Source organism: Trachemys scripta, chromosome 5 (genome assembly GCF_013100865.1).
Source record: "Trachemys scripta elegans isolate TJP31775 chromosome 5, CAS_Tse_1.0, whole genome shotgun sequence".
Taxonomy (NCBI): Eukaryota; Metazoa; Chordata; order Testudines; family Emydidae; genus Trachemys; species Trachemys scripta.
Window position 1 is genome coordinate 56,969,147 of NC_048302.1, and position 27,242 is coordinate 56,996,388.

The 27,242-nt window shown below is 42.6% G+C and overlaps 1 protein-coding gene across 2 annotated transcripts in view; it reads right to left on the reverse strand.

The window, feature by feature from the left end:
- SH3D19 (SH3 domain containing 19) overlaps window positions 1-27,242 on the reverse strand; it is a 137,636-nt gene that overhangs the window by 88,191 nt on the left and 22,203 nt on the right. For both annotated transcript variants that reach the window (XM_034772942.1, XM_034772941.1), the window contains exon 2: window positions 21,466-21,505. In XM_034772942.1, coding sequence (XP_034628833.1) covers window positions 21,466-21,505 — 40 coding nt within the window. The remainder of the gene's footprint in view (window positions 1-21,465; window positions 21,506-27,242) is intronic.

Below are 27,242 nucleotides of genomic sequence, written 5' to 3' on the forward strand. Positions count from 1 at the left end.
GGGCGGGGAGTCGGGGAACCGGGCGGGGAGCCGGGCGGGGAGCCGGGGAGCTGAGCCCGCGGGGAGCCGGGGAGCCGGGGGGGTGCGCCGGGCCGCCGGGGGCCGGCAGTGCTGGGCGGGCCGGGGGTGGTCGGCTGGGGCCGGCACCCCAGGGCCCGAGCCGACCCAGGCTGGAGCCGCTGGGGGGCCAGCCTGGGCCGCGCCTCCTCCCCCCATATCCCCCCTTACCTGCTTCAGGCTTCCCGCGAATTAAATGTTCGCGGGAAGCAGGGGAGGGGGCGGAGACTTTGGGGAGGGGGCGGAGTTGGGGCGTGGGCGGGGCCGGGGCCCCGTGGAGTGTCCTCCTTTCGGAGGCACAAAATATGGTAACCCTACCTTATTACCTGGCAATAAATAACTTTCATGATTAAGCTGGTTGCTTCTCTCTCCCGCCACTCCCCGTGGGTGGTGGTGGTTTTTTGAGTTTCCTCATTCACTCTGCAGCAACGCTCCTTGTAGCTAAGCTAAAAGATCCCTGCAGCGCCCAAAAAGCCTGTGGGGTTTGCTCATCAATTATTCTGTTACTACAGAATAATTGTAACGTGAAAATGGGGATAGAGACGTGCTGAACCAGGGACATATGAGGGTGACATCTTGGAGGTGCTGTTCAACCCTGCCTGCTGAGTCCCAAGGCATACAAGGGTGAGAGCTTAGAAGTGCTACTCGATCCAGGCTACTGAGTCCAGGGACATATAAGGGGTCAGCTTGGGAGCTCTGTTAATGTGTGTGTGTGTGTGTGTGTGAGATTCTGGGGCTGGAACCTAGGTCCTGCAGGATAGCTCCATTGGGAGGGAACTTGCAGCAGGGAGAAGTAGAGTTCCATAGAGAACACAAGTGACACAAGCAGTACAGACACCCCGCCTCCCCCCACCCCAAGGAGTAACCCTAATAAATGAGCATAACCCAAAGTAATGGGCAAAGCTGGTAATCATAATCATAGAATATCTGGGTTGATCTCCTGAGGTCCCTTCCATCTAGTCCAACCCCCTGCTCAAAGCAGGGCCAATCCCCAGACAGATTTTTGCCCCAGATCCCTAAGTGGCCCCTTCAAGGATTGAACTCAACGCTGGGTTTAGCAGGCCAATGCTCAAACCACTGAGCTATAGAAGCCACGTCTATACTGGATGTACTTCACTGGTATGGGAAATTGTATACTAGAGTAGTAAAGCACTCTTGCTGTGGATGCAGCTTACACCAATAACACTGTGCTTTTACTCCTGTAACTGCATCTACACTAGGGGCTTCTGCCAACACAGCTATGACTGTCAGGGATCACGCCTCTTCACACCCCTCACTGACAGCTGTGCTTGCAGAAGTCTGTAGAGTAGTCTTTGCTTAATGGCTTATCTTCACTACAATGTTAGCTCAAGATATCTACACTTGAGTTAGCTCCTCTCAAGTTAACCTAGTTCAAACAAGATTGGTCACACTATAAAACACACAAACTGCACAGAGTACGAGTCCGCACTGCATTACTAGCTCCAAGATCAGCAGCAATCAGCTTCAACCCATAACCAGTGACGGGCCAGCGAGCTCAAGTTAAATGGTGCTTTGAACTCAAGCTAGAGATTTTTGTGTATGCCTGGGAGTCAGGTTAAGGACAACACTCAAGTTATACCTTGAGCTAACACTGCAGTGAAGACAAGCCCTAAAGGAGTCTTACCTATCATTTAATTGATCTTAAGGGTGGGCTTTTCTGAAGTGCTGCATGTTAGCCTAACTCTGCTCCCAATAAAATCAATCCACTTCAATGAGAGCAGAGTTAGGCCAATGCAGAGTCCTTTAGAAAATCCCACCCCAAGTGACTCTCTCTCCCTAAACCTATTTAATCTATATTCAGAATGTGTCACTCAAAAAATCAATATGAAAAAGCTGGAGCTTCTAACTTTTAGGTAAATGAGTAGTATTCCTAAAGGGAAATGAGTCTTTATAAGACAAACTTTGGTTTCCTATTTTTTTTAATTGTATGTTTACTCTCCTTCAGCTCATTCACTGGGACGGTCTGTAAAATAGCAGATTTATTAGTCCATATGCACCTTTAACTCTAATATGGTGAAGCCTATTATCTAATCATTTCCCCCCCCAAAAAACTTATCATATAGTAAATGTAAGCCAACAAGCAAAAATGTTGTGTATGTATGTGTATATATATATATATATATATATATATATATATATACACACACATACACACACACACACACACAGTCTCTCAAATTAGTTGCTTATATGCTTTAAAAAACAGTTTCCAGGTAGTAGAAATACTAATTTTAAAGTATTTCTCAACATGTTGAAGTCTTACAAAAACAAAACTATCTGGATAGCTCAGTGGTTTGAGCATTGGCCTGCTAAACCCAGGGCTGTGAATTCAATCCTTGAGGGGGCCATTTAGGGAACTGGGGTAAAAATCTGTCTGGGGATTGGTCCTGCTTTGAGCAGGGGGTTAGACTAGATGACCTCCTGAGGTCCCTTCCAACCCTGATATTCTATGATTCATATACGATCACAGCTTGCTCCAAGTAACTGCTGACTCATTCAGTTACGCCCTACAGTACACGAGAAACACAAACTTTTAACAGTAGTCTCTAAAGAATGTGCACTGCACAGAAATTCTAAATTTCCCCCACCCTGCACCAAACCTATCTTTCCAGATACGACAACACTGTATGCAGAGCTTTGCCAAAGAAATGCCAGAGTTGTCTACAATAATTCCCCCAAATCACTGCCATTTCTCCCACAGTATGTTGGGCAATGACACTTTACCCTAAGAGATGCACCAAATGATTATCAGAGATGATCTCCATAGTGGAGAAAAATGAACGACTGTAGTTGCAAAACTTTTAGAGCCAAGTCGAAATGCATTCCTGAAAACTGTTTATATTCACTGCTCGCTACTCATACATGAAAATTCAGCTGTTTGGAGAATGAGGTCGGCCAGAAAAAGTCTGTAAAATTCAGGACAGAGAGAGAGAGAGAGAGAGAGAGAGAGAGAACATTTACGAATATTAATTGCTTTTTAATAGATATTTTCTTCTTGATTTTAATTTAGTAATCTCCAGGATTATTATGTCTTTTACAGTAATTTCCAGAAGCCCCAGTCAGGATCAGAACCCATATTATTCTGAACACTATACACCCATATTAAAAGACAAGTCCCAGCACTGAAGGGCAGACACATTTTAAACAAACATCACAAAAAGTGGGAAGGTGGAAAGGTAGATAAGGGAAGTCTAAAGATCTGGGTAACCAATTCAAATCTGTCCCAGGTAGTAATAACTAAACACCTTTACTTACTGAAAGGTGTTGGATAGCCATCTTGAAAGTAGTTGATGGTTTCACTCCAGTTCACTGTGGACAGGTGTCCACCCAACAGAACTGGTACCCTTCTTACCAATTTTACCAGAGAGATATGAAGACTGAATTTCTCGGTTACTGAAAGCAGTAGGGGTGTGGTGTGAAAGCTTGTATTGCTGCTGACTGTTCCATGGACTTTAAAGCATTTATGAGCAGCCCTAAAATAAGGCAATAAACTTATGGGAAAAAAAAGCAGTAAAAGAATAGATTCCACATGCAAGTTTCCCAGGAACAGCTTTAAAAAGTGAATAAGTAGTATTTTTAGAAATCAAAAATAGCTTAAACAGTGTTTTTAAAAACGCTGCTCAGAGCTTCAGTCTTCTGCACAGTGAGCAGTATGCACAGACACAAAGCAAGAAGTCATCTAAGTCCCCTTCAGCTACATAAACAAGGGGAATACTGCAGACTATTCTTACTGTCTGTTTAGAGCTAAAAACACATCCTTAAACCAGTGCCTCTCTTTGTCAACTGCAACATAATAGCTACCATTTCATTTTTGCAATTACTGCACCATACTTCTTATGCAAAACTTTAGCAATTCAAACAGAATTAAATGGCTAGATGAAGGGGAAACAGCATTTTTTGCATTACAATTGATTTTTCTTGTTACTAACAATGAAAAACATCCACTAAAAAGTACAAGCATAAAAACATTATTCCCTTTTAATGGGTTTTGTGCATTATTGAACATTAGCAGAACAATTGTGTCCTTTCATCTTTTTGTGCCAAATTGATAATGAATGGCAAAATAGGAAATGATGTGTCCAATGAAGCTTTATTTATTATTTAGATAAATAAAATAAAAATAAAATCCAAAAAAACAACTTGCAGAGTTTACCTTTTAAAAGAAAAGTAGAATCATAACATGCTCAAATCACAAACACGCAGAGAAAAATAGCAGACATCTAAATAAATGTTTATTCCTTAGGATCTTGACCCTTCCCTGCACTCAGTGAAGTTTCTTTTGGGGGTACTCTCCAGCCACTAAATTTCTGTTGACATATTGATGCACTTTCATGGTGTGAAATAAAAGTAAAATTTGAGATTATCTGCCTTAATGGATAGGCTTGAGGGATGCAGGTTAGATCTGTGAAAATGAGGAATGTCCTGCATATTTCGGTTTGTTTGCAGTGTTGTTGTAGCTGTTTTGGTCCCAGGATATTAGAGATACAAGATGGGTGGGGTAATATATTTTAGTGGACCAACTTCTGCAGGTGAAAGAGACAAGCTTTTGAGCTACTCAGAGCTCTTCTTCGTGTCTGAGACAGGTGTATTCAGGTCTGTATTTCAGAACAGATGGCAGCCTCTTTTAGCAATGGGAATTTGTGAGTAGCCTAACATCACCCCTGCATGTAGACAGAGTCAAATCCTATACTTGTTGCATATACATACTAAGGACTTGTCTGTGCTGAGAATTTGCCACAACTACTGCTATTTGCCCCAATTTAAGCCATCTGTGTCAAGCAGCCAGTATGGCTGCATCAGTGCTACCCCTTAATGTAAATAGGCAAAGCCACTATTTGCACAATTCAGTCCTATCCCTTCTCAAAACCAGGATAAGATGAAACAGAGCAAATCAGATCTTATAGCAGTTTACCATTGTCTACACTAGGGGTTTGCATTGGTGCAGCTGCACCGGTGTCTTGTCACAGACGGCTGAAACTGGGGCAAATCCCCAGCATAGATAAAGCCTAAATCCAAACAATACGAGGCATACTTTACACAAAATGCCTCTGAATGGGAAGACAGCCAATTTTCCCTCTCCATCTTATGTAACATAACAAGAACTTGTCGTCTCACAGAGCCACAAGATCAGAGCTGAACACACATCTGTACAAGTTTTACAGAAGGCAATACACAATTCCAATAAAGAAGAAAAATGACAGTTTATGAAAGGTCTGAATAGAAATATTCACCCCAAAGATACAAGTGGATGTAAGGTAATTATAGCTGCCTTGGAGGTGCTACTTGTATCAGTGGCTTCAGCCTATCAGAACCAGATGCTAGGTAAAGAGACAAGCTAATTTCACAGTGTTTGCAGTAAACACAAGAAAGGACAATACACGGTGATAGAATAGCACGCTGAATAAGCATTTTACCAAAGGGGAGACAATAGAAAAAAAGTAAAAAATCTCTCCTCCACTTATAGAGAACAAAACCAGAGGCAATGGAAAGCAATGTAATATGCTAACAGCAAGAGCAAATCTAACCCTTTAATTGAGATTCCAAACAAGAAGCATAAATACAAAGACTAACCTTAGCCCAAGTGAAACAGAACAGAAGTCTCCAAACCATAAAAATCTTCAAAAGATAAATCAAATGCCTGCTCAAGCATGGAGTTTGGCATTGTCCATAATGTTGGTAAGAGAGTCTTTCAAACAAAGAATCACCTGAACTATCCTCCTTTATTATGGCAATTTAGAACTAGCTAGACCTGCCAGTTCAGTTCTAAAATCATCATTAGGCCCTTAGGCTTCTTTGCTTGGCTGGTGACAGTGGCCTCCTGCTCTTTCTGGAGGTATTTATTGTTTCCATAAGAACACTAAAAATAAAATCTTTGGAAACAATGCTCCTCTATCCCTCCTCCCCCATCTGTTGGATGATTTTCACTTTCTCTCCATTGCCAAAATGTTTTCACAAAACAAAGAGATAAAAAGAGACAGCTGGAAGTTACACCCAGGCATGATTAATTTGGCTCATTATTATACACAATTTATAATCAGATCATTCCAATTCTCTACATCAGCTTCCATCAGCCTCAGAGTTGCTTGTTGTGGGGACTAAAAATCCTTCCAGTTGTTTTTAAGAGTGACTGCAGTTTTCCAGAAGTAAAAATGAAAATCCTTCAAATCTGAATTAAAAAAGGGGGGTGGGGGGGCTGTCATTAGTAGACTGAAAATGTCTCTGTCTTCCAGGAAACAGCCCTGCCTAGAACTACAGCTGCCATCATGAACATTTTCACCAGACAATTCTCCTAATAAGCAGGGACCAGAGGGTGGCCAGGCCCCTGTTGCTGGACAGTTCTGTGCACATTCTATTAGATTTTATTTGATTTTCCTTTCAGAAAGGTGATGGGGGGACAAAAGACAGAAAATTTACTCCAGTGTATGTAAATCCCCTCAGTAACATCCTGGCTTATTTCAAAAGTCATCCACTGGGGAAAAAAATGTGATCCCCTTTTCCCCCATGGTTCCCTCACAACTCTCCCTCTTCTCCATCATGATTTCTCATTTCCCCCTTCTAGCTCCATGGCTCTCCTTCTCTGTCCCCATGTGTCTTAATAATAATAAATAATAATATATGGAGATATACCTATCTCATAGAGCTGGAAGGGACCCCAAAAGGTCATTGAATCCAGCCCCCTGCCTTCACTAGCAGGACCAAGTACTGATTTTTGGCCCAGATCCCTAAGTGGCCCCTCAAGGATTGAACTCACAATCCTGGGTTTAGCAGGCCAATGCTCAAACCACTGAGCTCCCTCCCGCCTCTTATGTGTCTCATCCTCTGCCTGACACCCCTTCCAAGCATCTAGTCCCACCGTTTCCTTGGGGAGAAATTGGGGTTTTTGACGTTCCTCCTGCACTTGGTGCTGGGCTGCATGCTCCCAGGTGCTCTCATTGCCTGGGCTGTTCTCTGCTCCTGGTGACGCCTGCAGGTGCAGCTAGGGACCAGAGAGCAGCCCCATCAGTAAAAGTGGCTGTGTAGAGTACTGAGGAAGCCCACCTAGCAGACAAGAGATCTTCCCTCCCCTTGCCAATGGCAGGAGACTGATACTGTTTTCTAAACAAAACTCCTACGTACAGGGGGGAAAAGGAGAGAGTTGGAACACTAGCTAGGCCTGTCCCTTCCCAGGACAACTATAAAAATCCAGATTTGTATAAATATAAAATTTTGCCTGGATTATATTTATTATATGTATCTTGGTGCTTGTTTGGCTTGTAGCTTGTTGTTTCTTTTTATATATTTTATAATCCAGGCAAAATCAATTGCTCTTTTCCCATCAACCTCCAACAGCTCTCCCCTGCCAACTGTGTGACAAAAATCATAGTGCAGAACAGGCACAGCTTAAGAATCATATCATATAAGCCCGAAATCCACAAGATCAAACAACACTGGCACCCCAGCTGGCTCATGAACAGTGCTCTCTCTAATTTTTCCCAAGCATGTGCGGAATAAATTTTGCTATGTGCACCAATATGGAGGTGATGTTTGACACATCATCTCCATATTGGTACACATAACATTCATGTGGCAGGGGTGGGGCTGAGGTTCATAGTATGGGAGGGGGCTCAGGGCTGGGGCAGAGGGTTGGGGTGCAGGTTCCAGCTGGGGGTGTGAGCTCTGGGGTGGGGCAAGGGACGAGAGGTTTGGGGTGCAGGCTGCCCCGGGGCTATGGCAGGGAGAGAGGACTCCCCTGAGCAGCACCTGGGCTTGGGCGGGGGGAAGTGCGCATCTCCCCACCGTGGCAGTTCCGGAGCTGGGCTGGGCACCTCTCTCCCTGGCCACAGCAGGTCCAGGGCCTGACTGGGGCCAGGGAAGGATGCCTCTCCCCTGACCGTGACAGGGCTGGGCCAGGCCAGGCTGGGGCCAGGGAAGGGGTGCCTCTTCCCCATCCATGGCAGGTCCAGGCTTAGGGAGAGGCCTCTCTCCCCGAAAAAGCCCTGAGTGCCTGCATGGCACTTAATAGGCTGCTGCATGGCCACGCAGCTTACAGGGAATGTAGCTCATGAACCATGTTGCCATTAGCTTCTTCACTAAGGGTTTGTCTTCACTCCAAAGCTAAATCGGTATTGGTGCAATCGATGCAGCAGCATCGATTTAGCGGGTCTAGTGAAGACACAATCATGATGGGAGAGTGCTCTCCCATTGATTTCTGTACTCCACTTCAATGAGAGGTGGAAGCAATGTTGGCGGGAGAGCGTCTCCCATCAACATTGTGTAGCGTGGACCCGCGGTAAGTAAATCCAAGCTACGGCGACTTGAGTTACGCTACTAACACAAGTCAAATTGTGTAGCTTAAATCGACCAGCGGTGGTAGTGTAGACCTGCCCTAAGTGTGTGAGCTACTTCCCCCTCTGAGATGGATAAGAACCACTGAAGGAAAATTAATATTGCTGTGCTAAATGAGGCATAATGTCAGTGGAACATATTGCTGTGACAGTGTACCCCATAAGGCTTTATGGGGGCGGTGCTTATAAATGTATGTATGACATAACTGGAATATGTGCCATCTAACATATCTCCGTAAAGGTTATGGTCTACTATATCTATTCATCCTATTTGTACACATATCATTTTCTACTTGAGGTTAAGAATATGGGCTGTATTCTTGCTTGGTTTCTAAGTAAGCTTTGTGAGGCATTTGGTCAATTTCTTTAGGAAGGAATTCACCAGGTTAAGTACCTAATCAGGAAGCACTTCGGGAACAATGCATCTTGGAATGCTCCAATCCACATAAGAAGTCTTCCTGGAAACAGACAAGATACCATGTGGGCAATGGCTTCGGCCTGTAAAGACTGAGTCATGCAGGGACATGTGACTTGCCCAGGTGACTCCAGAACTTCATCTTGGAGCTGGACTTTGCATAGGAGTGAGGAGGGGGGTCTCTACCCACAAGAGAAAGTCTATTTAAACCGGTGGGAGACCCCTCCATTTTGTCTTCAGCTGGCTAAAGAAGGAGCCTCTCCACCCCCCAGAATACTAGAAGGAAACTGGAACAAAGGACAGTAACTAGGGGGTGTGAGTGATTGCTGGACCCAGGCTAAAAGGAGATTAGCCTATAAAATGAGCATTCTGGAACTGGTGAGGATCTTATCTGTATTCAGTGTTTGATTAGACATAGATTTGCGCATTTTATTTTATTTTGCTTGGTGACTTACTTTGTTCTGCTTGTTACTACTTGGAACCACTTAAATCCTACTTTCTGTATTTAATAAAATCACTTTTTTCCTTATTAATTAACTCAGAGTATGTATTAATACCTGGGGGAGCAAACAACTGTGCATCTCTCTCTATCAGTGTTATAGAGGGCGAACAATTTATGAATATAAGCTTTATACAGGGTAAAACAGATTTATTTGGGTTTAGACCCCTTTGGGAATTGGGCATCTGAGTGCTGAAGACAAGCACACTTCTGTGAGCTATTTTCAGGTAAACCTGCAGCTTTGGGGCAAGTAATTCAGACCCTGGGTCTGTGCTGTAGCAGACGGGAGTGTCTGGCTCAGCAAGACAGGGTGCTGGAGTCCTGAGCTGGCAGGGAAAACAGGAGCAGGGGTAGTCTTGACACATCAGTTGGCAGCTTCCAGGGGGGTTTCTGTGATCCAACCCATCACAATTGCATCAAACAGCTCCACCCTACTCTTCCACCTAAGCACACCTCTGAGGTTTACATGGGACTCGAGTTTATTGTTATGGAAGGGCTGAATGTCGTACACCTAAATAGTAATAGTACCCCATTTTCTATGATTAGTGAACATTTGCTTCCCCTACGGAGGAGAAGGGCTCTATATGTGTTAATTACCATAAACAGAAAGGTAAATTTATGGGTGGAAAAGGAGATGTTTGACTAGATTCTCGTTTCACACTGGTTTAAATCAGACATGCCAAACCCGCCAAAAAACCTGCAGAAATGGGGGGGCTTGTTTTTGGCTTAATTGGCTTGTGAGTTGCCTGTTGGCTAGTATCTTGGTGCTTGTTTGGCTTGTAGCTTGTTGTTTCGTTTTTTGTTTTTGTTTTTTGTTTTTCCCCAATCGGCTCCCAGCAAGCAGGGGCAAGCAGGGACAAGGGGGAAAAAAAGAGTCGGAACGCACAGAGGGCCCACCACAGTCCCAGACTGCACGCCGGGGTGGGGGGTGGGGGGATCTAGTCACATAGTGTTGGGGTTCTTAGGGATTGGCTTGTTTTGGACTTGTTTTGAAATGTGATTAGCTTGATTTTTGGCTTATTGTGAAAGTCGGGGTGCTTATTTTTTACCACATGAAAGTTGGCAACTATGGTTTAAATCCATATTAAGTTACTCTGTGTTCACAAGCATGACTGAGACTATACTTCAAAGCATATAGTTTAAATGGATTTATCTTTAGTTATTGCAGTCCAGTTGATTAGGCACTGTAATAGGAGTCAGAAGACCTGGATTCTATTCTCAGCTCTGCAGCTAACCAGTTGTGCAACCTTGAACAAGTCACTTCCCCTCTGGTGCGTTTCTTCATTTGTAAAATGGGGACAACAATATTTACCTCTTTGTAAAGTACTTGAGGATCTACTGGGTAAAAGGCTAAGTATTATTATTCACACTGTGGAAGTCTCTATGGAGAGTTTCATGTTCTCCTAGCTATCATGGCCTTGAGAACTTCAGAATCACAACTGTATTTGTTCATTCAACACATAATTATAAAAATTGCATTAAATTTACCATTATAATTGAGCAGTCATTGGAAACTACCTTTGATCTCTCACTTCACCCCTGACCCCATTCAAAGCGTACATTGAATCTAACATTTACCTCCAAGAGCTATTACCATTATTATAATAATTATAGTTATAAACCCCATTGTGCTAGGCACTGTATACACAAGATTTATCTCACCAATTTCTGTATATTGTCAGAAGTCTATTTATGTACTTCAATTATATTAAAAGAATGTTTGGATTTGAAACCCACTTTATTATGGGAAAATGAACGCGTCTGAGTTGACATAATTACCTTGACAATTTTTTCTAATTTATCCAAGGACTGAATAATTTCTTGATATAAAGTATTTTCTAAATATATTTGTAGTGCTTCTTTTCACAGATATTCAGTGTGAATTCCCTTCTCCCCCCCATCCTACCATAAATATTATTTTGCTCCAATTTTTAAAAAGCGTGTTATTTTAGGGATTCTGTATTGCCAACCCAAAAAGTTAAAAAAACATGAGTCAATCCACCCAAAATTATGAGATTTAAAAAAAAAAAACAAAAAACAAAAAAAAAACACATGATTTTGGAGACAAAGATTAAACCGTGATCTTTGGTCTGTCTTCTGAGGCATGGGGATTTTGTTTTTATTATTCTTCCTGACCACTATCAGAGAGTGTGAGTGTGTCAAGTATCAGAGATCCCGCTGGTAATGGTACTCGTCATAACCTGTTTTCACAGACGCCTCAAAACCATGTCCATCCAATCTGCAATTTTACAGACCACAAGGTTATAACTAAGAAAAAACGGTTACCTACCTTTTGTAACTGTTGTTCACATCCATTACACATTAGGTGTGCACGCACCGTGTGCATGGACATCAGAAACTCTTTCCCTTAGCGGCTCCCGTCGGGTCGGTAGGGGAGCCCCCCCAGAATGGCGCCTCCACGCTGTGCATATATACCCCTGCCGACCTTCAATTCCTTCTTGCCGGAGACTCTGACAGAGGGGAAGGAGGGTGGGAAGTGTAATGGACATGAACACATCTCGAAGAACAACAGTTACGAAAGATAGGTAACCGTTTTTTCTCCTGTTGTCTTGGTGCCGGATCACGGACCCTGATGCCAGGGCACTCCGCACCGAGGCTGAATGGTCCAAGGCCGCAGGTTGCAGCACGGCCTCCATGATCAACTGCTTGAGACAAAAGTCTCTTTCTTTCTTGGTTCTTGGCTTAAAGGTCTTACAGATCTTGCAGCACTCAGTCTGGTGCACTTCCCCCAAATAACAGAGACATCGGCATAGGCTTGCAGCCCATGGCACAAGCTTTAAACCCTTGGGCCTGAGGCATGCCCCGCAGCCCAGGGCTGGTGCTGGAAACTTCCAAGCACCTAAAACAAAGGAAGCTTAACTATCTACTATTAAGAAGTGCTAACTACTGATAACTATTAACTACAGATAACTGAGCTAAGGGATCACTCGCAAGCGAGAGAAGAGTTGTTCCAATGTGGCCGCGGAGGGTAAGAAGGAACTGAAGGGGGGTCAGGTTGGCAGGTGTATATATGCACCAGCGTGGAGGCGCCACTCCGGGGAGGCTCCCTTGCCAACTCGATGGGAGCCACTATGGGGAAAAGTTTCTGACGTCCGTGCATGTGGCACGCGCACACCTAATGTGGAATGGACATGAACAAGCCCTCGAAGAACAAGTACAGTATTCCCAACTTGCTTCAGAATGAGAAGAGTTTCTCTGTGTTGTCAGGCCTGTGGTTTGAGTCGTTTCCTGCCTGCCTAGCTAAAGATGTAAGGACATGTGTATTCTTGTGGATAATGTGCTTCAGAGCTGCACTGAGGGAATACACCCTTAAATATGAAACAGAAAATTATAAATTCATTGTACAGTTTTTACAAGCACAGAAAACAAAAGTGGAGCATACATAAAAGCCACATTTCTAAAACAGACAAATAAAACGCTGCTATTGCAACTGGAAAGCTTTGTTACACGGAAAGATAAAAACAGGATATAAAACAAACAACACTATACAAAACACCAATTCTTAGAAGTCATGGCCTAACTTTCATCTCAGGTCTCACTGACCAGCTGTGAAAGAGCGAAAAGGAAACTTGTGGCCCCCTTTGTTTTACCTCTTCAAGCATCTTTTTTCCAAAGGACCAAGAAGAAGGTTGTGCTCACTCTTCTGATCGTCCACACACATTTTAAATTAAATCTGTCACAGCTTTGTTTGCCTAGAATTGGTCATGACGACTGTACAGGGGAGTCGCATCTTACGCGGGGGTTAGGTTCTGAAGTCAGCGCGTAAGGCGAAAATCACGTATAGTCAAATGCTCATTGAGTGGAATGGCGGGCGGAATCGCCTGCACTACAGGTACAGTATTTAAATGTTTATTTTTCTCTTTTGTGTTTTGTTTTGCCAAGCGCATATAGTTAAAATCGCGTAAGTTAAATGCGCCTATGATGCGACTCCACTGTAACATGTTTTTGGTACCAGCAGAGAGTCCTCCTACTGTTCACATGTAAAGTAGTAGCTTGTGGGAATGTCCAGTTGTTTCCCAACTTTTTGTTTGCAAATTTTCCCACAACAGATCCATGGATGTGAAGGCTAAAAGGGACTATTATAATTAAGACTATGACTTTGATGCAGAGGTCATGGTGTTCATGGTAATCATGAATTTTAACAAAGTCCATGACCCCCACAAACTGGGCCCGGATCCCTACCCCTGGCACTGTGACTTGGCCCAGAAGGTTGCAGTGCCACTCAGATTTGGTGGGTTCATCCCTTCTTAGTTAGAGACAGAAAGGCCCAATTTGAGTGGTGCTGAGACCTAGTGCATGGGGTCACAATGCCTGGAGCAGGGAAATGGGGCCAACCCAGCAGGAAGCAGACACCACTGCAGGGTGAGTGAACTCTTCGACCTCCCACCCTTCCTGGGCCATGATTCTTCTATGACAATGGTTTTTTTTCCCCTACTCCTAGGTCATTAAATTAACTAAAACTTTTCATGACAAAATTGTAGCTTTAGTTATTATAATCTAATCTAACCTCCTGTATAGCACAGGTCATACAACCTCACCCACTAATTTGTGTATTTAACCTATAACTTTTTTTTGAGCTATAGCTTGTCTTCTGGAAAGACATTGTCTTGATTTAGAAACAGAAGTAATGGAGAATCTGCCACATCTCTAGGTGGGTTGTTCCAATGGTTTGTTACCCTCACTTTAAAAATTGGATGCTATATGAGGCAGCTGCAGGTCATCAAACCCTTGCTCCAGGGTAAAATCTCTTCACACCATTTGACCAGCCAGTTTTTTCCTCTGGGACAGTTAATTAAAAACTTCTCCCTTTGACTCCCTGAGTCAAATGAAACTGATTAGAACTCATTCTCATAGGAGTGAAGACTGAAAGCAAAATAATTACAAGGAAGAGTTGTATCATATTACAAGATTACACTTAAAGGAATTTCTAATCCCTATCCCTTGCCCTACAAGAAAATAAGAGAAAATTAATCCATTTTTTCCAGCAGATTTATCCATGTTCAGGGATTAATTATAAATATGTGGATGCCCAGAATCAGCTGTTAATTACCATCTAAATGCTTTACATTTTCAAAGCAAAAATAATACAGACAGTAAACATAGGGAGTTTGTTTCTTTTTGGCCTAAATCTGATATTGCTTACAATGGTATAATATCAGGGAAAATTCCATCAAAGTCAATGGAATTACCTAAGTGACAAACCGGCCCTTAATCTCAAGATACCACAATAATTACAGATCATCATTACCAATATAAAAGACATCTGTTTCAATATTTCCTGAAGTTTAGCAGTTAAAGGAATATAATAAAAGATCATTTCAATGGAGTGGAAAGTCATCACAAGATAATGATTTCCTGTAGCAATTGGCAAACTGCTCATTATTTGGATTCAGAGAATGAATAGTAGGATCTTTGAGGATACTAATATTTAGGAAATAAAGCAGAAAACTGAATTAGTAAAACCACGGGCCCTGAGGTACCCGATCTCATCCTAGCCTGGCCATCTTTAGTGGGAGGGGTCAGCTTTCTGTAACCGATGGAGTCTTTCAGGTACATCCTCTGCCGAAAGTGGAACACGCAAATGACCTGCTTCCCTATACGATAGCTCCTCACTGTTGGGATGAGCAGACCTACCTTGCTAGCCACTCCCACATGCAAGATTGGGGAGGTGACCAATTGAATGCACCCAGAATGACCAAGGGATCAGCCATAGGGCATCCTCCAAAGATAGAGATAGGGAGGGAGTGAGGAAGAAGCCATTTTCTGGCCAAATATGTCCAATATTTACAGTAATTCAGACAAAATAATTTACTATTTGATTTGCTCATCCTTAATCTCTTGCAACTACATCCATTTTAAGGCAAAGTGCATATGGTTACTTTCAAAGCAGGAGACACTGACTTATAACAGTGTTCTAGTACGGTGGTTTTCTGTTATAAGAAAGGTTGATATGCTGTAGATTTAACTATTTTATCTGTTGCATATTAATGCAGAGCAGAATGATAATGTGCTATATCTAACTGCTACAGTCTGAGAGATTTAGAGAAGAGACTTGATATTTCGGAACAATTTTATCCAGAATTAAAGATATGCAAGAAAAACTCTCCTTAAAAATGAAGAGAAAAATATGGTGGTTAGGGAAGAATGGAAGCCCTCTTTTTCTAATAGCATTGTAAATTTTTCTAAAACTGCTCCAGCTCAAAGATGACTCACAAGAGATTTGTTTTTTTAAGCTCGTCCTTTTAAAAAAATTCTTTATGATGAATAAAGATGGCATGAAAAGTTTTTGTCAAAAAGGAGGAAAAAAGGTGTATTTTCCCATTTTTTACCTAAGAACTATCAAGAATGTCAATTCATATTTTCCTGTTCTCCTGAGTATCTCAGTAATGTATGCTATGAGCTCTGAGACTGTAACTGAGGAGATTGGGATGGAATGGTGGGGAGAACGAATAACTAACAAAAATTTGTTCTCCCAAGTGTTCATTAGGCATTGGAGTTAAATGTGTTTTTAAAAAGTTTTTTAAAACTGTCTGACAAAAAAGCCCCTACATTCTCAAGTATCCTCCTTCAAATTTCCTTTCATGTCACCATTTCTCTCATGTTTCAGCTGCAATACTGTCTTTCAAAATAGATAAGATCTTGAGATCTAGTGTACCAGTTTTCAAGCTCAAAAAGCTAGATATAGAATTGCAAAAATGACTGCCATAAATGAACATGGTCATTTTGTGTATACTCAGCACCACCTCCTGCTATCCATCTTCATCCTTGAAAAGTCTTTTCCATATTCTTGCCACAATTTCACTGCGTTCCTAGCAGTCTCCCAGATTCCAATATCATTTCCTCCAAACACTACTTCCGCCAGTACCTCCCCCATATCCCAAGATCTGATTCTGTTCCTATCCATACCAAATCACATCTAGTACTGGATGATTCCACAAAATCAAGAACCATCCCTGGATAATCTATGGCTTCATCATATACGTTTAGGTAATGGTATTAAATGCAGTTTAAACAGTTCCATCTAAACCAGTTTCTTACACACCAGCCATTGTGAATGCAGTCAAGATGTGTTAGAAGTTCTAAAACTATGTTCTACTCTAGGTTTAGCTGGAGCTGTGTTTGGGCACTGTACCTTTACTCAGTTGCCGGTCCACTGTGCATGGGCCCTTAAACCCCGATCCTACAAACACTTAGACACAAGCTTACCTAGAAATACATGAGCAGTCCCTTCAGTGAAGCTGCTCATGTGCTTAAAATCAAGGATGTGTGTGTTTGCATTTTGTATTACAGCTTTTAAGGAGAACAGTAAGATAACTGCTGAATCCAAGAGGCAGTGAAGGGCACTAGGGTGCTCACTGATGACCAGGTAAATATATCTTTCTAAGAACTTATATAAATATCCAACATACTCACTATTAAATCTAAACTTAGTTTCAGTCATCAGTGCTTTCTATAATCAATAATTGTTCCTGAAAAATCACGTTAAAAACTGAAAATTAACAGAAAAAGCAAGTTTTACAAGGACACAAAATTAATAACTGAATCTGATCCAGGAAAAATTGAGGTCAGGCTTTTAACTAATATGCTTAACATGTGTGTATTAGACTGGGTCCAAGTGCCTAATTTTTATCCACAGTTTTTTTTACAGAACAACATACTCTATTCATTTTGGGCAATCTACACTAGACCTGAGCAATTCCACTGTGTTTTGTGTTTGCTTTTAAAGTGGACTTGACTACTGACACTGAAGTAAATTTGAATATGTTACTTATGATTCTGGTTGGAGACAGGAAATGTCTTTGTCCCTGCCCTCCTCGCTCATCTTGATGTGTTCTCCAAGATTCATGTTAGGGGCCTTATTTCTGCTGCAGAAAATAATTAAATGTGAACCTTAAGGACTTGAAGAGGTATTCAAAACAGTGTTTTAAAATAGCATATTTATTTTCTAGTTCATGTAGCATCTTTTTTTAAAAGTTTATCTATAGCAATTAAAATTTCAGCAAGTCATCAACCAAGGTATTTATAAAACAACCAGTTTTACAAGTTTTGAAATTTGGGGATTATAATGGATTCTGGTTTGACCAGCTACTGTCAAACATTTTGTTCTGGGGAACTAAAAGGCAAGCATTTGTGGACCACTTCCCCTTCCAATCCCTGCTGTCTTTTCAAACTATTTAATTCTCAGTCCACCAGCAAAGACTCTCTGGGTGAGATTTTGTGTTGCAGTCCTAAGAGATGCAGCACAGAACTTGCAGCCCAGGGGAAGGGAAGGAAATAAGTGACTAAGAAGCCACCTTTTTGCCCTCCCAAAGGGCTCTGGGGGCCACAAAACTCAGACAGCCCCAAAGAGATGTCCATATTATAGCCACACTGCTGCCCAGAGTCACCACAATACCATGTGCTGTGGCCCTGCCTATCCCTAGCTTCATCCCTTATACCAGAGCCTGTGAGGGAGGTCCTTAGAAGACAGCCTATGGCTGCTTTCCTCAGTTCGTAGGTCAGGAGAATTCTCCCCAGCCCTTTACACTAACTGGTACAGCATGCCAGCTGGACTAGTGGGACTAACACAGGCACAAAGGAAGAGGCAGAATAGCCTGGCTAAAAACACTGTCCTTACAAAAACGTCCCTCTTTTTCTGTAGGCCTTATCTCGAAAGGAAGAGTAGGAGGAAAGTGGCATGGTAACTAATGAAGTGGAGAGGGAGTCAGAGGGTATGTCGATATCATTGGGAATCGGACTGTGTCTGGAATGACAGGAGTAGGTTAGCAGGAGTTTCCCAACTAGCTCGAGCAAAAGCAGTTTTTCTTACAATATTAGAAACTTCTCATAAAACTGAGATGTAGTTTCTAAAGCAGCTTAAACCACAGTGCACTCAAGGTCTTATATTGTTTTGGGGGAAAACAGCAAATTTTATGGAAAGTCTCTAATTCTATCAATGTTTATGTGATCATTGTGAAAAATGGCTGCTGTTCATCAGATCTGAATTAAAATGCATACAAAGGAAAACTCATAACCACACAGAAAATGGGAGAAGAATTTAAAACTGAAAGATGGAGATGCGTGGGCAATTAAAACAGTTAATTTATCTGTGTTTTGCAGGTGAAAATTCTGAAGATGTTACTCATCAAAATGAGGGCAGGTTTAAACAAGATTATATCACGGATGGAGATCATGGGGATAGATCACTTGATGATTACCTGTTCTACTCATTCCCTCTGAAGCACCTGGCATTAGCCATGGTCAGAAGACAGGATATGGGCTAGATGGACCACTGGACTGACAACATGGGCATTCTTATGTTCTTATTAGGGCCAGTCATTAGGAATTTCCATCCCGTTCAAAATTCAAACTTTTCAAATTTTTCTTCAATCCAAATTGGAACAAGAAAACCAAAACTTCAAAATATCCTTCAGAACTGGAATTCCAAAATTTCATTTGAGGAAAAAAAAGAAACATTTTTGTTTTGACAAGGTTGAAATAATTTCATTCCAACATTACTGATATGATTTTTAATGTCATTATCTATATTATAAATTTATAACAGAATATAAAAATCAGAATGTTTCAATTTCTATACCAATCTATGTCTGTCATAATATAGTCAAAATATTTCAGCTTTTAGATTACAAAAAATATAATATTGTATTTATATTATTTTTATATTAGGGTTTAAGAATTATTTTTAAATTATAAAATAAAAAAAATGACGATTAGTAATGGTAAAGTTACTGCTGTAATTGGTATAATATACAAATGATATATGTCATTTTGGTGAGGTGGGCAGTCAGTAAGCCATCCATACAGTTGTAGAGCTCACCTGCCTGTCTGCTGGGAGCAGGAAAGCTTTCTAGCCTGCCTGGCTTAGTGCCCACAGCAATCTGGGAACCCCACCCTTTTGCCAACTAGGCATGCAGCCAGGAAGCAGGCAGAACAGACAGTATGTCTGATTTCCTGCCAGCCTACTTGGCTGGCAGGTGGGCTAGCAGGAAATCAGCAAAGCAGGCAGGCAAGCTTTGCCAGCCAGCCTGCCTGACAGCAAAACACTTTGATTCCATCAAACTAGCATTTTCTGATGGAAAACTGTTCCGTCAGAAAAATGTCAACAAGTTCTATTTATCACGTTTGAAAAGAGCTGTGGACAAGTGACTTCCGTGACATGGTGCCATCTAAAACTTTACAGTCAATGCAGACTGGGACAAACTGTGTTCAGTGTCATGTCCGTGCCTTAGGAGTAAGTCCTGGCCTCAGCAACCAACTGGTGAAGGAGGATGAGAACAGACAACTTGCCAAAAATTTAGCAAAGAATAGATCATTAGAAACTTAGGGAAGAACTGTATTATTGGAGCATGGGAGACAGAAACCAGATTGGACAGAGTCTAGAATAGAACTGAAGGAAGGAGACACGAGACAGCAGTTGTAGCTGACAGGCTCAAAAGAATTTAGCTTTGTTTCAAGTGTCATTATCCTCAACTGCTCCATTTACTCTCTGGTAGCAAAAGGGAGTTCAGGAGAGGGAGTTGGAGATAAGGTGGTAGGCAGAAATTTAAAAAATAAAGCTGCCAAAGATAACAATGGAAAATGGATGGGGGGGGGGAGAAAAGAGGAAAATTCAGAGAAGATTCAGATAAACTTCAGGGGCATCAGACTTTTCAGGGTTTTATCAGAATCTAATGGTTTGAGAGTTTATGGCCTGTCACTAAGACTACAATTTGGGCACAGAACTTTTTAAGTAAATTTCATAGCAGGTGTGGGTTAAAGTGATGGAAAGACAGATCCTGGAATGGGAGGTGCTGAAAGGTGAGGCCTGGGTGGTGGAGTTGGAGAGCGAGCCAACACTGTATTCACTCCGTAACAATAGCTCCAGTCTCACAGTGCTGGGCCTAGCTTCCCATTCTGGGCATTGCAGCCTACTGAACAAGGTTGCAGCGCAGCTCAGGTTTGGCCTGTCCACCCCTTCAGAGATGGAAATGAAGAGTCAAACAGGCCAAATTTGATTGGCGTTGTGACCTAGTGCACAGGGTCATAATGCCACTCCAGTTTGGCCCATCTGCCCCTGCACAGATGGACCTAATTCAAAATCATGATTTCTGTGACCATCATGACCTCCATAACAAAATCATAGCCCTGCCTATCACTAATGGGAATTCTGAATCAATACAATCTTTTGTATAAGAAGGATGTTGATAAATTGTAGACGGTTCCAAGAAGAGCCACAAAAATGATTAAAGGATTAGAAAACATGCCTTATAGTGACCGTCATAAAGAGCTCAATCTATTTAGATTAACAAAGAGAAGGTTAAAGGGTGACTTGATTACAGTCTGTTGTACCTACATGGGGAGCAAATATGCAGTAATGCGTTGTTCAATCTAGCAGAGAAAGTTATAGTATGATCCAGTGGCTAGAAGTTGAAGCCAGATACAAAATTACACCTCCTTTCCAGTCTGAATTTAACAGTTAGGGTAATTAACCATCGGAACAATTGACCAAGGGTTGTGGTGAATTCTCCATCATTGGCAATTTTTAAATCAAGATTAGATGTTTTTCTAAAAGACATACTCCAGGAATTATTTTTGGGAAAGTTCTATAGCCAGTGTTATACAGGAAGTCAAACTAGATGATCACAATGGTCCCTTCTGGCCTTGAAATCTATGAATCTGTAATATCCATAATCCTTTTCCAGCTCACTAACTTTTAGGTGTGCTGGCATCTAAGCTCTGGTAATATTTGGATGCTCATGTGTCTGAACTGAGAGTTCTTATTCCTGACACAGAAGCAAACACTCAGAAACTTATGGAAGCTGAAGTCACTGTTTCAGCATTAACAATTTATTGCTGTGGCCTTTCTTTCTTTAAGTCATAGTTTTATCAAACAACCCAGTATGTATTTCATAAACAAGCCTTTTGCAATTTTGTGTTTGAAGTACAAAAGACAATAGGGAAAACCTGCTATTAGAAAAATAAAATAGCTAATTTTATTCCAAAGTGAATTTTATTGCTTTCTTGCTATTACTGAAGGAGTAGGTTAGCTAAACTCCCTAACCCACACCATCAAAGGGGTAAAAAAAAAAAAAAAAAAAAAAAAAAAGGGGGAGGGAGTTGAGAAATAAACATAGGAATAGAGTTCTTACCCTGAGGAACGATAGTCTGGTTTATTTCTTTCAGAGCGATCTGAGAAGAGAGGAAACATATTATCAGCACAAAAATGTTAATGTTCTGTAGCAACACTTGTACAAAGATCTGAAACAACTTTCACACCATACTATTAAATATTATAAAGGGACTATTCAAAAATAGAAGCTGGATTCTTTCTTTTACAGGACTGTTTGACTGCATTTAATTGGTTTGCAAAGATAAAATAACTGGAAATGTTTGTTAAATTCCCCTCCTCAAAACACATCCTTTTGCATGCTTATTCTTTTATCTATGGTTTATCCAGCTCCTTGCTAAAATGAAAAGGACTTTAGTTTAAGAAAGAAAAGCGAAAAGGGGGGGCGGGGAGAGGAGAGAAAAAGAAAAACCACGGATTACTCAGCGCAAAAAAATCATTCCATGATTCATAGCTGGCAGAGTTCCCTGACAGGATGGAGGGGGGGAAAAAAAAAATCAAACGTCAGTTGTTGCAACATCTGCAAATACACTGAATTCAGTGCTGCTCTATCATTAACTCTTTGCTTTCCTTGCAGTTTTAGGTGTGGAGTTCTTTTATGTTCTCAGTCAGGGCTTTGTTTATTCAGAGGAGTATTGGCGGAGGAAGTCTAATGAAATTGAGCAGCAAAATTTAAATAAAGTCTATTAGGTGCAGTCAAGGACTTAGCTAAATTGTACTGAAAAGTGCATATATTTGTTTCTTATACAGACCCACAGGCAATTTTAAAATACGAATTTTCACTTATTTTACTTTTCAAATATTCTTATGATGCAAAAAAATGAATATATTACATTAAAAACAAATAGAGCTAACCTGTCTAAAGTAAAGAGTTAGAATTATCATTCAAGCATGGCAAATATTTTATCTAATAGACTTGAATATACTAAAGATACTTGAACTCTTTGAAAGAAAAGTAAATGAGATTCACATACTATTGAGATACACATATTCCAAAGTTAGAGCTTTCTTGATTTATTTATAATACGGGATCCAATTTATAATTAGAAGCATGTTCTAACGGATTATATCCCTACTCATCACAGTTATTTTGCCTCTTACATTCTGTGTGCGCCCTTTAGGATCAAAGCTCCCTTATTTGTATTAGTAAACTGTTGGTTTACTAAAAAGCCTGTCTAACCCTAAGAAACACAGATATCCGTGAAGATCCTCCTGTCCATTTGACATGTATTTTGGAATGTATTTTGAGATTTAAAATCTTGTATTTGAGCAACAATTTGCTTTCTGGTAGAACACAGACAAACAGAAAATATTTGTGTCAGTTATCTTGAGTAATGAATGCACAGTGGAAAAGTGTTTCCCTCTCCCATTTCTGCATGGGTTTGCATTTGATTCTATCTTGCTGAAGTTTGTCAGTAAAACTGATTTATATTACACTTATTTCCACATCCAACTCATGTTCAGTTTACAGGCGCTCAGCTCTGATTCTCATAGCCCTGCAGCACATCATCTGTTAAATTTCTGCTATACTTTGCTCTCCATTTCATCACACCCCACCCTGCTCAGTTTGCTAGCTAGAATCAAATGTAATGTGTCAAACCGGAGCCACAAAAGGAGTTGCTCATATACACAAAGAAAGACTTGCTCATTCCATCCTTAAAATTTCCCAGGTAACCACCTTACCTGTGGCTATTCAGGGGCAGAGGTTCCCACTTAGTCTACTTGCCATCTGTTGCTGGGATCCCAGTTTCCCTGCCATTTATGCAGCCATTTAACAGGAATACACCGACAGGACATTCCAAGTTGGTACAACATGAACGTGAATGTGCCAGCAACAGCGGAGAAAAAGAGTCAAAGAATATGTAAACAACAGCACCAGAGCTTTCCTCCAGAGCCCACTTCTGATTGGCAGATTTTCCATGGCCAGTCCCCACAACTGGAATGCTGTCATTCAGGAAGTTAATGCAAATCCCTTCTCCCTTTCATTCTTTGTTGAAACAGGAAATGGTACAGTTGTTTTTAAACATATTTTATTTACTGCTTAAAATAGAGAAAGAACATCATCCACCATACTTCTAGACTGAGCTTTATTTAAAAAATAAAATAAAATAAAATAAAAAAAATAATAATAAAAAACACACACACCATCAAGGGAATGTACTACTTCTAAGTAGCATAAAAATAAAAAAAACACTACACTTCTTGAGGTTATAGGCTCATTGAGAAGTAAATAAGCTCTGTTTAACATCATTTGCAGCAAGAGACTCAGTCACAAAGGTTTTAATTTCAAAAACGGCTTTACCCTAGTTTCCAATTTTGTTTCTATAATTTTGCAATTCTGGGCAGAATTTTACTGTTACAAATAACCTCAGGCCCAACTGATACCATTTACATCTCTAGCTATCTGATTTGTGAGCACAGAATAAAAAGCTGATTCTAAAAAATTCTGAACAAAATGAAGCCCCAATGTTTGTGCTGTCCCCTGCAAGTGAATCCCTGGCTCACAAAGGGCAGCATACAGGATTGAGGCCCCAAAAATATGATACATTTTATAGAAAACATGCCATGTAAGAGAACATATGAAAAGTCATGATTTGCTGAAACCCATCGTTCTGTCCAAATATGTAGATCATTAGTGTGTATGAAGTTATGAGATTTTGCTGTATGGTTGTTACTGAAATATGTTGTAAGTTTGAGAGTCTCTACTGCTAATTCCCCAGTGACAACAAGAGTGGTGATGAACCCCAAGAGGGTGTTAAGCGACCATTAATCAGCTGGGGAGTTGTAAACAAGGGGATTTACAATGCGGTAAGAGGGCTACACAAGCATAACACAATGAGGGATTGCTCTACATTGTGAGTCAGCAAAGCCCCCTGGACATGTATCAAGTGGCATGCCCCAAGGGTCGGTCCTGGGGCCGGTTTTGTTCAATATCTTCATCAATGATCTGGAGGATAGTGTGGACTGCACCATCGACAAGTTTGCAGATGACACTAAACTGGGAGGAGTGGTAGATACGCTGGAGGGTAGGGATAGGATACAGAAGGACCTAAACAAATTAAAGAATTGGGCCAAAAGAAATCTGATGAGGTTCAATAAGGACAAATGCGGAGTCCTGCACTTAAGACGGAAGAATCCCATGCACTGCTACAGACTAGGACCGAATGGCTAGGCAGCAGTTCTGCAGAGACGGACCTGGGGGTTACAGTGGATGAGAAGCTGGATACGAGTAGACAGTGTGCTCTTGTTGCCAAGAAGGCTAACGGCATTTTGGGCTGTATAAGTAGGGGCATTGCCAGCAGATCGAGGGATATGATCATTGCCCTCTATTCAACATTGGTGAGGCCTCATCTGGAGTACTGTGTCCAGTTTTGGGCCCCACACTACAAGAAGGATGTGGAAAAATTGGAAAGAGTCCAGTGGAGGGCAACAAAAACGATTAGGTGGTTGGAGCACATGACTTATGAGCAGTACCGTAGCTAGTGGGGTGCAGGGGAAGCAGCCGCTTCCCCTCAGCACATTTTCTAAAAGCAGCACCTTAGTTAGGGGTTACCATGGCGCCAGCGGGCGGGGCCCAAGCTCAGCTCTGAAGCTTGGCTTGCCGGGCCGGCGCTGGGCTCCTGCAGGCAAGGGGTGCAGCACACCCAGAGGAGCCATGGGGAGGGAGCGGCACAGCCAGAGGAGCTGGGGGGGGCGCAGCATGGCAGGCCGAAGCACAGCCAGCGGCAGCCAATGGGGGGGGGGCATTGGCCACCATGTTTTGCTCCTCCGGCCACGCCCAGCAGCCGCGGCCGGAGGAGTGAGAGGGGGCACAGCATGGTGGCTTGCAGCACGGCCGGCAGGTGCAGCCAGAGGAGTGGGGGGGGGGGGGGAGCGGGGGCGCCCGCTGCGCGGCCAGCGGCCAGGGGGGGGCGGCGGGCCGCAGCCACTTCCTCCTCTGCCAGAGCCAGGCAGCGAGCACTACCAGCTTCTCCTTGCTGGGCGAGGTAACGGTGACTCAGTGGCGAAACCTCCCTGCGGGGAGGGCAGAGAAGCGGATCAGTCCCCAGCCTGGGGCAAAGCGGCTGCCACCGTCCCCCTCTAGCGGGGCACCCAGCCAGCCTCAGCCTCTTGGCATCGCCCGGCCGGAGCCTGCTGCGGGCTCTCTCGCTGGACAGGGCCACCCAGCCTGGCAACTAGAGCACCAGCACGGTGTGCACTGAGCGAGGCCCACCCCGGGCAGGCAGAGGGGGGTCACTAGCGCCCATCCCCACCCCCAGCAGCCTCAGCCCTTGGGGACTACCCCCTCCCACAGCGGGCAGTGCCAGGCGCCAGCGGTAACTCACGAGCGTGCGGGGCGGCGGAGCAGCTCCCAGGACGCAGGCGAACAGGTGGGGTAACTTTTCCCCGAGTTTCCCCAGAACAAGGGCCCCGCGCCGCCGTCTCCGGGCCCGCTCAGCAGCCAGCCAGCATTGCCATGCGCCCCCCAGCTGGTCTGCACCAGGAGGGTTTACTTGCTCCGGTGCGGCCACGAAGAAGGGACGGGGAGAGGCCGGAGGAGCGGGGGTGGGGGGGGGCAGCGCGGCCCGCAGCCGTGGCCAGAGGAGCCAATGAGGGGGGAATGGGAAGGGGCGGTGCGGCCGAAGGAGCCAGCCGGGGTGGGGGACGCGGAGTGGGCGGAGGAGGAGCGCCTTTTTTATTCCCCCTCCTTTTAGAACCTGGCTACGCCACTGCTTATGAGGAGAGGCTGAGGGAACTGGGATTGTTTAGTCTGCAGAAGAGAAGAATGAAGGCGGATTTGATAGCTGCTTACAACTACCTGAAAGGGAGTTCCAAAGAGGATGGATCTAGACTGTTCTCAGTGGTAGCAGATGACAGAACAAGGAGTAATGGTCTCAATTTGCAGTGGGGGAGGTTTAGGTTGGATATTAGGGAAAACTTTTTCACTAGGAGGGTGTCAAGTATCAGAGGGGTAGCCGTGTTAGTCTGAATCTGTAAAAAGCAACAGAGAGTCCTGTGGCACCTTTAAGACTAACAGAAGTATTGGGAGCATAAGCTTTCGTGGGTAAGAACCTCACTTCTTCAGATGCAAGAAGTGAGGTTCTTACCCACGAAAGCTTATGCTCCCAATATTTCTGTTAGTCTTAAAGGTGCCACAGGACCCTCTGTTGCTTTTTACTAGAAGGGTGGTGAAGCACTGGAATAGGTTACCTAGGGAGGTGGTGAAATCTCCTTCCTTAGAGGTTTTTATGGTCAGGCTTGTCAAAGCCCTGTCTGGGATGATTTAGTTGGGGATTGGTCCTTCTTTGAGAAGGAGGTTGGACTAGATGACTTCCTGAGGTCCCTTCCAACCCTGATATTCTATGATTCTGTCTGGGCTAGTGTTTTTCAGGCACACAGACTGAGGACATAAAATAGAGGGTAGTGGCATCATACCTTTGCCCTTCTCCTCCCCCACCTATGCGGTAAGCAACAAGAATTGAGGAAGACAAAAGACACGAATTGAGGAGAATGATCCCAGGCTTAAAGGGGAAGCCTGTGTATTAAGCAGGGTGGATAAAAATCAATGATTTTTTTAAAAATGGATTTTTTTTATTTAAATCGGATTTTTTTCGATAAAATGCTTTTTGAGGAAAAAACCTAAAGATAGTTTTAATTAAGATACATTATAGCTCAAAGATATCTCATCATGGAATAGGGATTATAAATTCTAATTCTATAGTATGAGACAATATATTCATGTAATGTTTAAGAAAAGATTTGTAAATGAGTGCCAATAGTTCATGAATTAGGGACCCAATCTTATGGGGTTCCAGGGGC